Raw genomic sequence first — 12076 nt, forward strand, 5'->3', positions numbered from 1 at the left:
TTTTCTACTTAGGCTCACTAAAACGCAAATAAAACTGCATCCACTGCGATATTGAAATTTGAATGGACATTGTTGTACGTGTTGGAATTGACTTCACCGCACTCAATGCTAGTGCGTTGTATGTAGGAATCAAACTTACTTGGCATCGAATGCCTTTAATAATAATAATTCTTAAGTCATTTAGCATTGATTGAAAACGCCATTGGGTGGGCTTCGTTATTAACTTCAATTCTAGTTTGAAGTGAGTTCTTTAGGCGTAGCTTATTTGATTTTTCGTCCAAATTGAACCTATGTATTTCCTTTTTGTGGATCGCAGCAATGGCTCCTTCAGCTTTGAAAAGGAAATTGATTGGTTCCATGGCTCATCAGCAATTAATAATGTTCTGATACGCGCTAGCCTCTCAAATGTCACATCACAGAGAACACTGGCGACTCACTGCTGATAAGCCTGATAAGATACAAGAACTTACAGCAACTTCTTGCATCACTAGTGACTCAGTGCACTAGTATCAATGAACTGATACGATCTGTATTGAAGACTGCTGACTTTTTAAGCATAGTCGACGAGAATTTCAGTTTCAATAAGTTTTATTTTAGAAGTTTTTTGACAATATATAGACGTTGGTACACGTATTTCTGTAGTTTTAAAGCCTATTAGAGCTTTGTCGTCGTTTTTGATAGGATCGAATAGAAATCCCTGCACTCGAAATGGGTTGCGTTACCAACTGCTTCCTTCTCCTCATCAACCTGATTGTCCTGGTGAGCAGGCCAAGTGGGCTTCAGTTCCATGGGATTGTTTTCTCGAAGATGCCTTTAAATTGAGTCAAAATATCTTGAGTGTACTTATTTATTTGTGTGCGACAAATTATGGAGCAATATTTTGTTCCCAAAAATGGGGTTCTTGTGGTTCAAAAATCGCAGTTCGAGCCTCTACAAGTCGATTTACGAACAATGAAAGTAAATGTTAAAAAATTAAAAGCTATACATTGGATAAATCAGCCAAAATTTTTTGCTTGCTTTGTAAAGTGTTTAAAATTGATGAGAGCGAACTCTTAATATGCGTTTTCGGATGTTTAATACTTGCCGTAGTGGGTTTAATTTATTAAAATTAAATTTTGAAAAAATTTATCTACGGTACAGGTGGGTGGTATTCATGGTTGATAACCAGGGCAGGGTGGTCCAGTGGTTAAAGTTCAGAGTACCAAGATTGGCGCGACGGGAGGCGCAGGTTCGATCCCAGCTCAGTGCGCCAGTTTCTGGTCAGAATCGGCGAGGAGGCCGGGCGGTTAAGCAAAGCAAAATTGTAGCAGTGAGTTGCGAATTCGAGACCGCAAAATGCTGTGAATGTTCTGCGATGTTAAGAATCGGCGACAGGCCTACGGCCAACATAAAAACCATGCGTTGATCTACACAATTTACATTTTGTGCCCACAATGACGTAACTCTAGAGATGCGCACAACGGCGAAAAATCGTCATCGCCTTGGGTCAACCTTATATTAGTTCAACCATGTGTGTTGTTTGTATTTCCGTTATCGCTCTGCCATACGTATTCAAGACGTCCGTCACGAACTCTTAACATTAGCTTTTCAGTGTTAAAGACTCGTCGGTTTCAAGTTTATTTATCCAAATTTAATTTGCGAACTTTTATTTCCACGTTGCAGATGGTTGGTGTTGCCGTGATTGCTCTGTCCTCTTACGTCTTGAAGACATCCGTCTCGTATGACGTAATCTTCATCGAGAACATGACGATGCTGCCCATGTGGACCCTCATAGGCGGTGTCTTCATCACCATCCTGTCACTCTTCGGCGCATGCGGGGTCATCATGAAGTCCACATGCATGCTCAGATTTGTAAGCATTGCTCATATTTTATATGCACCGATTAGATTAAGATCCAATAGGATTTTGCTCTTGTGGTTGAATTGAAAAATGAATGTCAATCGTTTAGATTAGCAAATATATGAGTTTAAACTTGAAACAAGGGAAAACTTTAGATGCCTTCCCTTCATTACCAATAAAAAACCTCACCTTGTAGTGGACTCAGGTATGTTGCGTAGATGCATGTACAAAGTTGTAAACGGCGTTTAATACATTAATGCATTTCCATTTTTATTACAATAGGAATAATTGAATATTAAAATTTTAGAGTTAAGCTGTGATCATTTTTGTGCAGATTTGTGATAAGTTCTACTCTATTTTCAACAGTACGGTTCGTTGGTGCTGCTATTCGTGCTGATGGAGCTGGTGTGCGGCGTGCTGATCTTGGTGTTCCGGGAGCAGGCGGGCGACATCACGAAGGATAGGATGTTTAAAGCCCTGGAGCTCTACAACGATAATGACCAAACGACACAGGATGCCATCGATGTTGCCCAACACGATGTGAGCAAAGTGGACAAGAGAATAGATCGTAATTTTTCAAAAGGGATCATTAATTACAATTAGGAAAAATAATCCTGTTTCTCGATAATGGCGCCATTTACACAATGGTTAAGTACTGTTCGCACACATTACCCGGTGAATAGTTGCAATTCACGAATTATGCTTTCAAAATTGAGTTCATGTCTAGAGAATGAATGCCTTTATGCTTAGGATTGGGCAATCATTTTCAATTATATCGTTGGGAGAATTATATCGTTCACGCAAATGTTGCGGCGTGAACGTCTTGTTCGCAATAAGAAAACATTTTTGTTGACAGCACAAATGTTGCGTCGTTAACGTCTTGTTCGCAATAAGAAAACATTTTTGTTGACAGCACAAATGTTGCGGCGTGAACGTTTTGTTCGCAATAAGAACACATTTTTGATGACAGCTGCAATGCTGCGGAGTGAACAGCTACGAGGATTGGTTCTACATCCTGAACGAGAACAGCGTGACGCCAGGCTGCTGCAAGGACAACTCCCCGGAATTCTGCTACAAGAATATCAGCGCCCTCACGCAAACCCAGCTACAGGAGACGCTCTACACCAGGGGCTGCTACGAGGCTCTCATCGACGACCTCTCTCAGCAGCTCCTTGCCCTGGGCATCTTGGCACTGGTGCTGGTCACGGTCCAGGTCAGTGAGGGTTGTAAATTTGAGAAAATTTGCAGTTTATTCGCTATATAACATTTTATTGCAATGTTGATGGTCATTATACAAGGCGTGTTTTTGGACTATGTACTACTATTTTTAAATTACGTCACCGCATCGCTGCGCCGCCCCTTAGCGCATTTTCACCACGAAGCAACAGACGCGAGTACGGAACCATCATCCCATCGCGTGTACATCTGTTAACATGATTTTAAATTGCCTCCCTCCACCTATTGAGAATCTCGCCAACTGGTGAAGTACTTGGGTTTCTCTGTGCTCGAGTTTTCAAATTAGTCAATATATAATAGCCAAATCAGCAAAGCGTATGGTGAAAACATTATGAGCGATGGAAAGGTGCTGTGATATATGTTAGGGCCTTTAAAAATATCCGCACAAACATTGATTTGAGGAACGAAGTGGGAGACCTTCGGTCATTACCGATTATCTGATTCCAAAAGTAGACGTAAAGTGAAAGTGAAAAATTACTTTTGTTCTCAGCTGAAAAGTTTCCTGATGTCTCAGGAATTGTTCTTTACGAAATTGTCTAATAAGGTTGTCTAATCAGGCGGCAAGATTCTTTGACGATGGCATACAACAGCTGGTCCCAAGATACTTTAAATGCCTCTATATTAATGGGAATCATGAAGAAAAGCATAGTAAAACCTGGCCTTTCAGGCGAATAAGCTATTTATCGAAGAAATTTACCTGTTTTTTTTATATAAAAGATGGGACTTTAAGAACACGACTCGCAATCGAATCGTTAGAAATTGTTCCTTTTCTGTCTTGTCCCTCTCATCTACTCCCAGTAAAAATGAGACGGCCAAAATAGCTTAGAAGACACCCCATAGTATTGTGTACGTTTATCTTATTTTTTCACACTTTTATTTTTCAATGATTATCTCAATTTTGAGATGGTACGCTGCATTGAAAAGCTTCTTAATATTCTTTAATTTCTATAAAATTTTCAATAATCCCCCTGAAATTAAGGTTTTTCTTTATCTATAATGTTCATTTTTTTTAATTTCTTCCTCTGTTATAGCGAAATGAGAATGAAATTTTAGTGTATTAGCGTTTTTCCAAAATTGGTGTTTTCCCTCTATTTCAGTTGTTCTGCGTCATCGGAGCCTTCTGCAGCGCCAGCAGCATCGCCAAAGAAAAATACCTCCGTTTGTATCAAAGAGCTATGTAGGTCAACATTCGCTGACACATTTTCTGCGAATAATGACCCCGGCACACGCGATTCTTTTTATAATAATTTGTTTATTTATCACAAGATAATGAAACCTTAAAATATCAATCTAAAATGAATTCTTCAAATCTTGTAAAAAAAATTCTTTCAGACACCACCCGCTTCCCGTTAGTCACAAGAACTCTTTGAAAATTGTAACGAACATTCGTTTTCTTGATGGCCTAAGGGTACTGATTGTCAATCTAAAAAAAAAATATTGAACGATTCCAGCTTCTTTTCGTCGATAACTTTTAAGTTTTCTCATTTGAGTCATATTGGATTAAAGGATGCTCAGTTCCGATTTAACCCTCTACCGCCTGACACGAGTTACCGGTTAATATTGTCACACCAAATAATATGTTTAAAAATTACTTTTTATTAAAGAATTCAGTGTCTCCAATGTTACAGATGTTCAATGAATTTCTCATTTATTTTCGAATAATGAAAAATTAATTTTTCAAATTTTTTAATACTTTTTTTCAAAATTATTTATTCTGTCAATTGATTCATGCATTGCCTCCGACGTCACACAAGTGTGCAAAATTTCAGATCAATTGGACAGGTAAAAGTGTGTCAAATATCAATTATAAGATTTGTAGCAGACAAAATAATTTTTTTTTTTTTCATTTTTTTAATATCGAAAAAAAAAATAATTTTTAACATTATTTATTTCGTCATTTGATTCATGCATTGTCTCCAACTTTACGCGAGTGTGCAAAATTTCAGATCGATAGGATAAGTAGAAGTGTGTTAAATTTCGATTATAAGATTTGTAGCAGGCGGACAGACAGACAAACAAGAAGTGAAGTTAAAGAGAATTGGTGTAAAAAAGATACGTTGCTAGTGAGCGCAAAATGACTTGCACTGATGGTTGCCGCCGCATACGACAGCTTTAAAATGTTCTCTGTTGCGTACAAACGTCCTCAGGTTGTTACACTCAATAGTTTACGTATAATTTAAGTTGAAATTATGTTCCCGGAGAATGACATACGGCGGTAGAGGGTTATGGGGCGCACCTTTATATTAATGAGTTCTCGTTAAAGACACCCACGTAATATTAATGTAGATCGTTTGATTCAGTAAAAATTAAGATCTAAATACGAGCTTATTTTCCACTGAACACTTTCTCACATCATGATCAACAGCGATTGTATGGGTCAAGTGAAGAATGTTGCGTCTAATATTAATTTACATTTCATTCACCGACCAGCACACAAAAAAGTAAAAAGTGAGCAATTTTTTTTTCACCAGAAATTGTACTTGGTTTAATGATACGCCTGTCATTAAACATTATGAAGTAAAATCAGGCCCATTTTACTTGTTAGCAGAGGCGTCATGAAGCCTAATCTAGTAGGGTCTTCCACGCCTGGAGTACTGGGGTGGTCTTTTTCCAGGCGAGGTCTTCTACCTAGCGTCGTCTTCACCTTAACCCGGCCAGTAACCATTAATAATAAGACTCAGAGTCATGCACATAATAGCTTCGAAGTTGGCGCAGCAGCCAGGCAACGTTCTGACCTACTGTAAATTTGCCCCCATATTCTGGTCCAAGAAACCGTTCTGAGCGGCACAAGCATAGCTAGTTTTCGAGAGGCTACATGAATCCACTTGCACTGCTCCTTCAATCTAATCTACAATAAGACACAAAGCCAGGTGAGGACACTGCCGTAACACACCTCTTTAGCATTATAGCCTCGTGTACTGCTCGACAGTGCACGACCCAGTTGGAGATGCAACGCTGTTTGGTTAACAGCGCAACGTCGTTTTTGTATTACAGGTCTAATCGTTTTCAAGTTCTAAAATTCCGGAAGCAAATTTGAGTAAAATTTTAAAATTTGTTCGTCTATCACTCTATCTCAAACTCATTCAAATTGTTGAAAATGAGTTCGTAAATATGTTCACGTTAAGAGATGCAAGTTTCAGTTTAAAAGAGGGTTGTGTGATGGTATTACTTATAATGCCGGCTATAATTGAATCGCCTTTAATGATCCTAATTTCATGGTTCATTTTGGAGCATTACGTAGTGTTAACTACAATTTATTCAGCTGTGTTTCTTATCTCAAATGATTTCAGAGGCACATTCAGGTATCTTTTAATATTATAAATCCTGGTAGACTTTTATAAATCCTGGTTGGAATAATTACAGTGCATGAAAAATGATACAAGGATAAAAATTATAGCATAGATTATTTTTTTGCAAAAAACGACATGATGCTTTTAGTTCCCACAGCTGACCGAGCGAGGGCCTTTGCTTTAGCCGATAGAGGCGGGCTCACCTGCACAAGATATAAGGAATAAACTTAAGCGTCACATTAATGAGCCTTCTCATGTTGGCCTGCCTTACTGCCCTTCCATAATTAAGCGGCTTCCAATTCAAGCTGAATGACAAGGCATCACAGTACATGAAATATTAAAAATATCTTCACTACATGCAAACACTATTTTCGAAAACGAAACCACTCCATCAATATATACAATTCAAACAGATTGCCGAGACGTTTACAAAAAAACGACTCAGCAGAACTGTACCTCTCGTTTGGCCTAAATAAAATGTGAATAATTGTTCCGAGATAACTCCTACCTTATTGGCAGCCCCAGGACTACAGGTATAGTCCTCCAAAGGTCCTTCCAATTTAGGCTTTTTCTGGTCCTTTTGTCCCACGGCCTCGTGGGTTGCCTTTTGCTTGACTCCATGCTTGGAAGGGTCGGGAAGATCAAGGGCTACGCGCAGTTTTTCAGACAGAAGCGGTGGCAAGTATTCCGAAATAATGCCATGTGATAGCTGCAAATAAGCCTCTGAAAAATAATGTGGGAAATTTTTTTAGAGTACAAGAATTAGGTTGTTTACTAACTGCGAATGCCAAATAAAAACATTGATAAAGAAAAATAATCAATGTTTTGGTAAAGTTTACGGCCCTAACTATGATGAAGACATATGTAAAAGATACAACAATGTAATATTTTCGTTAATTTGGCTAGTATTAACAATCATTAGGAATTATAGTGACACTGTTTTTAGCGTATTTCTCATTTATGGAAAAAATGCACTATTGTGCTCGCCATGTCCGTCCGTCTGTCTGTCTGTCTGTCCGTCCGTCCGTGACTTCTCGTTTTCGTCGGCAAGAAAATGCGCTCTCTATCACTCACTGGAGTGAGTGCCGAGTTATATTTTTTTCAAGTCTAGTACAAACAAAATTTGTACAGCTACATCATGTATTAAATTAGTACACAGTAATGCACACGTGGACTGAATGCTCTTTATGGCAAGATGAATCCTTCAGAATATGGGAATGAAAAAATCAGGCAATTGCCATTCACTATTCAAAGCAGTCTTTCCTGAGACCAATTTTTCCCGTAGTGCTGTAACGGTAATATTTCGTTCTATCAATTCAATATCAAATTATCAAGTAACTATTTAGTAATAATTGTCAGGAATAATAAATTGAGGTTCAATTCTACTATTTAGATTAATTGATAATTAGTTAAAGCTACCCTTGGTGTGCTGCTGATCCATGGTGCGCACAAAGGTCAATGCCTGCGCGGTAGTTGTGGGTACCTTCTTCGCCATGAGCACTGCTGCCATGTTGCGGGTGCGAGCCTCCAACCAAGATAAAGTCTTCTTTTCGTTGTACTTCCATACGTTCAGGTCAGAGGAACCTAGGAGGTTAGGGGGAAAACATTAGGACACATGAACGAATGCTGATGATTTCTCATTTTGTGAGTAAGCAGACAAAATGAACTCTAATAACGGTCGTATGAATAATTATGAAAACATTCACATATATATCAACATGAGCTAATTTCAAACATGAATTATGTCAAAACTGGCAACACTGAAGACATTTCGTTGACATGGGAGTAGGAGATGAGCTACACTGAAGACATTTCGTTGATATGGGAGTTGGAGATGAGCTACACTGAAGACATTTCGTTGACATGGGAGTTGGAGATGAGCTAGAACTGTATTACTAGAAATTGAAGGAAATTGTTTAAGGCTAACAAGCAATGCACCATGAAGGTAACAATTTGGCAGGTTTTTATTACAGCTGCAATAACAACCTTTGGCATCAGCAACGTTCTTCAAACACAAATTGCTGCATGAAGCTAGCTGGATGGCTGATGGAAATTCTTCATCTTCAAGCAGCTGATCCAATGGGACATTTTGCTCAGCCTGTCAATATTTAAAATGAAATTTCTTCCTTGGCTCATTAAGGAGTATGATTTTCATTTGTAACCATAAGGCTTCCAAATATCTATCTCAAGGTAAAATGTATTCTACAGAAAAAAAATACCTTATAAGAGGAAAGTTTACAAATACAGATCAACTGGCAGAAAAACATCATTTTGCCCATTTTTTAAGAAAACTTTTTGTATTATTGAAAATGGGACAGAAAAGAATTGGCCATCAGCAAAGCTTGAAAAATATTTTTTAATATGAATGTGAAAATTGAAAAATCACACAATATGTAGTGATAAATAAATGACCCCTACTGTACATACAGTGACTTTTATAGTCATTTCTATAAAAGTTTCATCTCCTATCAGTACACAAGTTGTGTACCTCTTTGATACAAAAATTTCCCTCAGGAAGACTTAAAAAAAGAATGAGAAAATAAGGAAGGATGCCAAAAATATCATTTGGCTCAGTGAAGTAGAATGCATCAAGTTAACATCTTCTTACCTTCATAAGATAGGGGAGTATGAGGTACACTGCATTGTAGGGGGTTCCTAAGTAGATCTTACCATCAGAAATAATGCTCTCTCCCATAAACCAGCTCCTGCAATCAGATTATATAGCATAATTTAAAATTTGCACAAAGTCAACAAAGTTCCTAGTTGACACTCATTCTAATTCTGTTTCATACACATAAGATCTTGGGAGGAAGAAGAGGGCAATAGGTGGGCAGTAGTCCGTAGTCAACTTCTGAAGTTTAAACGTCTTTTGGCAATTTGTACACATCACATGCAGCACATGGCTCCCAGCAATGAATTTTTCCACCCAGATTTCAGATTTTTAACCTATCCTGAGTTTCTAGTGTATATTTTTCAAATATTCAAAATCTGGGCTTTTGTGTGTCTGTGGGGGTCCGCTATGTGAATATTATCTGTCTGTGGGGAGTGGGGCACTAGAAATTCACTGGGTAGCCAAGGGGATGCCAGCCTGCAAAAGTTTGGGAACCACTGATGTATGCATAGACATTATTACATTTACATCGAAAATTTCAATAATGTTTTCAGATAATGAAAATCATTTGTAATTGTATGTCAGATGAAACCACTTTTAACTTAGAGGTATGTTGTATGCTTCTACCTATTGTTGTAATACTGAATCAGCTGAATATTTTAATATTGATGAGCTACATATGTTCACAGTTATGAATCTCACAAATGGAAGCTGCTTAGATGCCAAAAATTAAGATATTTTCCATTTCTATAACTAGATTAATTTAAAATACAATTCCAACCTGTTTCCTTCATCAAAAACATTAACTTCAGAAATAATATTCATATTGGAGGAATCTACAGACAGGAAATACATTGCTGCACTGTCAGTGCGGGGATGTCGTAACTGCACTGCTTTGATCCCTCGACTTTTCAACAATTCACCTGGAAACAGAAATTACAGACTTAATTAAAAAGAAAATTTCCATGATATAATTAGAATATTTTGAATCAAATTTACTGACAATAACAAGTTCTAACATTGACCAAACCAAACACACATTAGCAAAATAATACAAGGTCATTATAATCTATAAAGTTAAAACACAATGCATGCATTTTCATACTTAAGATGCAAAGAAGAGCTTTCTAGACATAGAAATTAGTCTAAAAATATACTTTTAATCACCACTAAAAAAGTATATCACACACAACCTTCTGCCTTTTGCCATGGTTTCACTAATCATTCTTTGGTAGGAAAATCTCAAATTCTACATTACCAAGACAGTCTAGGACCTGGTCAGAAAGGAATTGATAGTCAGTGGCAAAATTTAAATGAACATCACTCATATTATTACCACTAAAAGAAATCATACTGTTAACTCACTGTTCAAGAAGAAAACTTTTTGTGCACTCTGACTCTGAGTAGTTGGTCGAGAAGAGATTGGGGCAGCGGAATCATTGTTAATTTTAGAGCTTGATCTACTTTTTCTTTTCTCTGGACTCATTTTCAATTCAATTTATTTGTATGAAAATAAATTAATTATACTCAGTGGAACTGATGAGGTAAGCATATGATAGATCAGAAAAAAATCACACATGACAAATTCACAAGTAAATCTTTCCAGAATTGGAGATTAATGACCAGATGAGCCAAACAGGAACATGAATTGTTTCAAGAATAATATAAATACATAAATAATAACTAATATAGAGCAGTCTGAGAGTCAAGTTTGAATACTGGGCAGCAATTTTCTAAAATCGCAGCCTACAGGTAAAAGAGATTGCATAACTGGTTATTTAAACCATTACTCAATACTTACAATACTCAATACACAATAGCTCAATAGCATAGGCCATTTTTCATATTTTTCCTGGAAAGTGAGGAAAAGGTCAAAGGAATGGGAGAAATTGGCCAGATTCACAGGGGTTTTTATTTTTTCCAATTCATTTGTGGCTTCTGCCCAAATTTAATTTCCAGTCAGTCCTTTGCAATGGCCATAGTCCATCAGCCATACATTGCATATTCATTTGTTATTGGAAAGGAAGAAATGTAGACCAAGTCAGATGGAAGAAACATTAAAGGAGAGGCTAGAGCCTAGAGGGGAGTGAAAGTTCCTGTTAAGGGTGAGATGAAAACAAGGAGAAGAGAAATTCAAGAGGAAATTTAGTTGGTTTATTATTGCTATATTCCAATTATTGCCATACATCCCAATTAGTTGACATTTACATTAGCTATGGGGCCCTCTTAGGCCCTGAATGACTATTTGTGTTATATTAAATTATTATGGTTTGGTTACTCTTATTTTATTATTGCTTTGTTTCTTACAGGCACTGCCCCCCCTCCTGGCCTCCACTCTTGCCAACCTCCTCCTCTCCCTTGCTGGCTTGCCCTCCATGCACTTTCCAAAAGTCATGGAGTATGACATGGAGTGCACTTTCCATAGTCATAGCAGCAGCCAGCAGTCACCCTTGTTGACAAGCCCACTATCATTGCAAATTGCAATATATTGCATTTATCTCCTGTTTGCTCATACATCACACCATCACCCTTCTTCCTCTCATCTAGTATCACTCTCATCTCATGACTCACAAGTCTCATCATTTCTACTCTCTCCCTCTCATAGCATCACACTCCAGTCTCCAATCATCCAATGACTCCATCATCAGATCATTCAGATGCTCCACAGTTTCCCTCTCACCTCTCTCTATCACACATAAAACAAATATTTTCTCTTCTTTCATTCCATCTGTATGTCCCTGCATTCACACTCAAAGCATTCACTCTCACACAGACACAGAACATTAGCCTAATTAGGTCTCCAGTCTGCAGTCTTAGAGTCTCCACCTCCCATGGTGCAGAGGGTGGATGCAGCGTCACCAATATATGGGTTTTTAAGCCCTAAGCGTCGCCGGGTAATTTTAAGATGCATCGCCAGGTAATTTTTAATGAAAAGCCATTTATGCTGAGTAATGAAAAACTATTTACAAGCCACGAACTTATTTGCAAGATTGCATGCACGTGTTACCCCAAATAACTAATTTTACCCTAAAAACAATCTGATTGTACAGCAAGTGTCAACTGAACATGTGATAATGCAGTCTAATGACGTCACCATTTC

The 12076-nt window shown here is 37.7% G+C and overlaps 2 protein-coding genes across 2 annotated transcripts; one reads left to right on the plus strand and one right to left on the minus strand.

Moving 5' to 3' along the window:
* Positions 1-109: 109 nt before the first annotated feature.
* Positions 110-4697, plus strand: LOC108676133 (tetraspanin-9). The gene is made up of 5 exons (XM_018164174.2): positions 110-759; positions 1663-1851; positions 2206-2379; positions 2810-3052; positions 4173-4697. Exons 1-5 carry the CDS (start codon positions 709-711, stop codon positions 4254-4256), a joined length of 741 nt encoding a protein of 246 aa, XP_018019663.1. The 5' UTR covers positions 110-708; the 3' UTR covers positions 4257-4697.
* A 1765-nt stretch (positions 4698-6462) lies between these two features.
* LOC108676131 (ribonuclease H2 subunit B) lies at positions 6463-10640 on the minus strand. Its single transcript, XM_018164172.2, has 7 exons — positions 10342-10640; positions 9758-9899; positions 8974-9070; positions 8352-8463; positions 7785-7949; positions 6874-7088; positions 6463-6568 (listed from the first exon to the last, which is right to left on the minus strand). Exons 1-7 carry the CDS (start codon positions 10460-10462, stop codon positions 6479-6481), a joined length of 942 nt encoding a protein of 313 aa, XP_018019661.1. The 5' UTR covers positions 10463-10640; the 3' UTR covers positions 6463-6478.
* Positions 10641-12076: the final 1436 nt, after the last annotated feature.

This window comes from Hyalella azteca, unplaced genomic scaffold (assembly GCF_000764305.2).
Source record: "Hyalella azteca isolate HAZT.00-mixed unplaced genomic scaffold, Hazt_2.0.2 contig12444, whole genome shotgun sequence".
In the NCBI taxonomy this organism is placed as follows: domain Eukaryota; kingdom Metazoa; phylum Arthropoda; class Malacostraca; order Amphipoda; family Hyalellidae; genus Hyalella; species Hyalella azteca.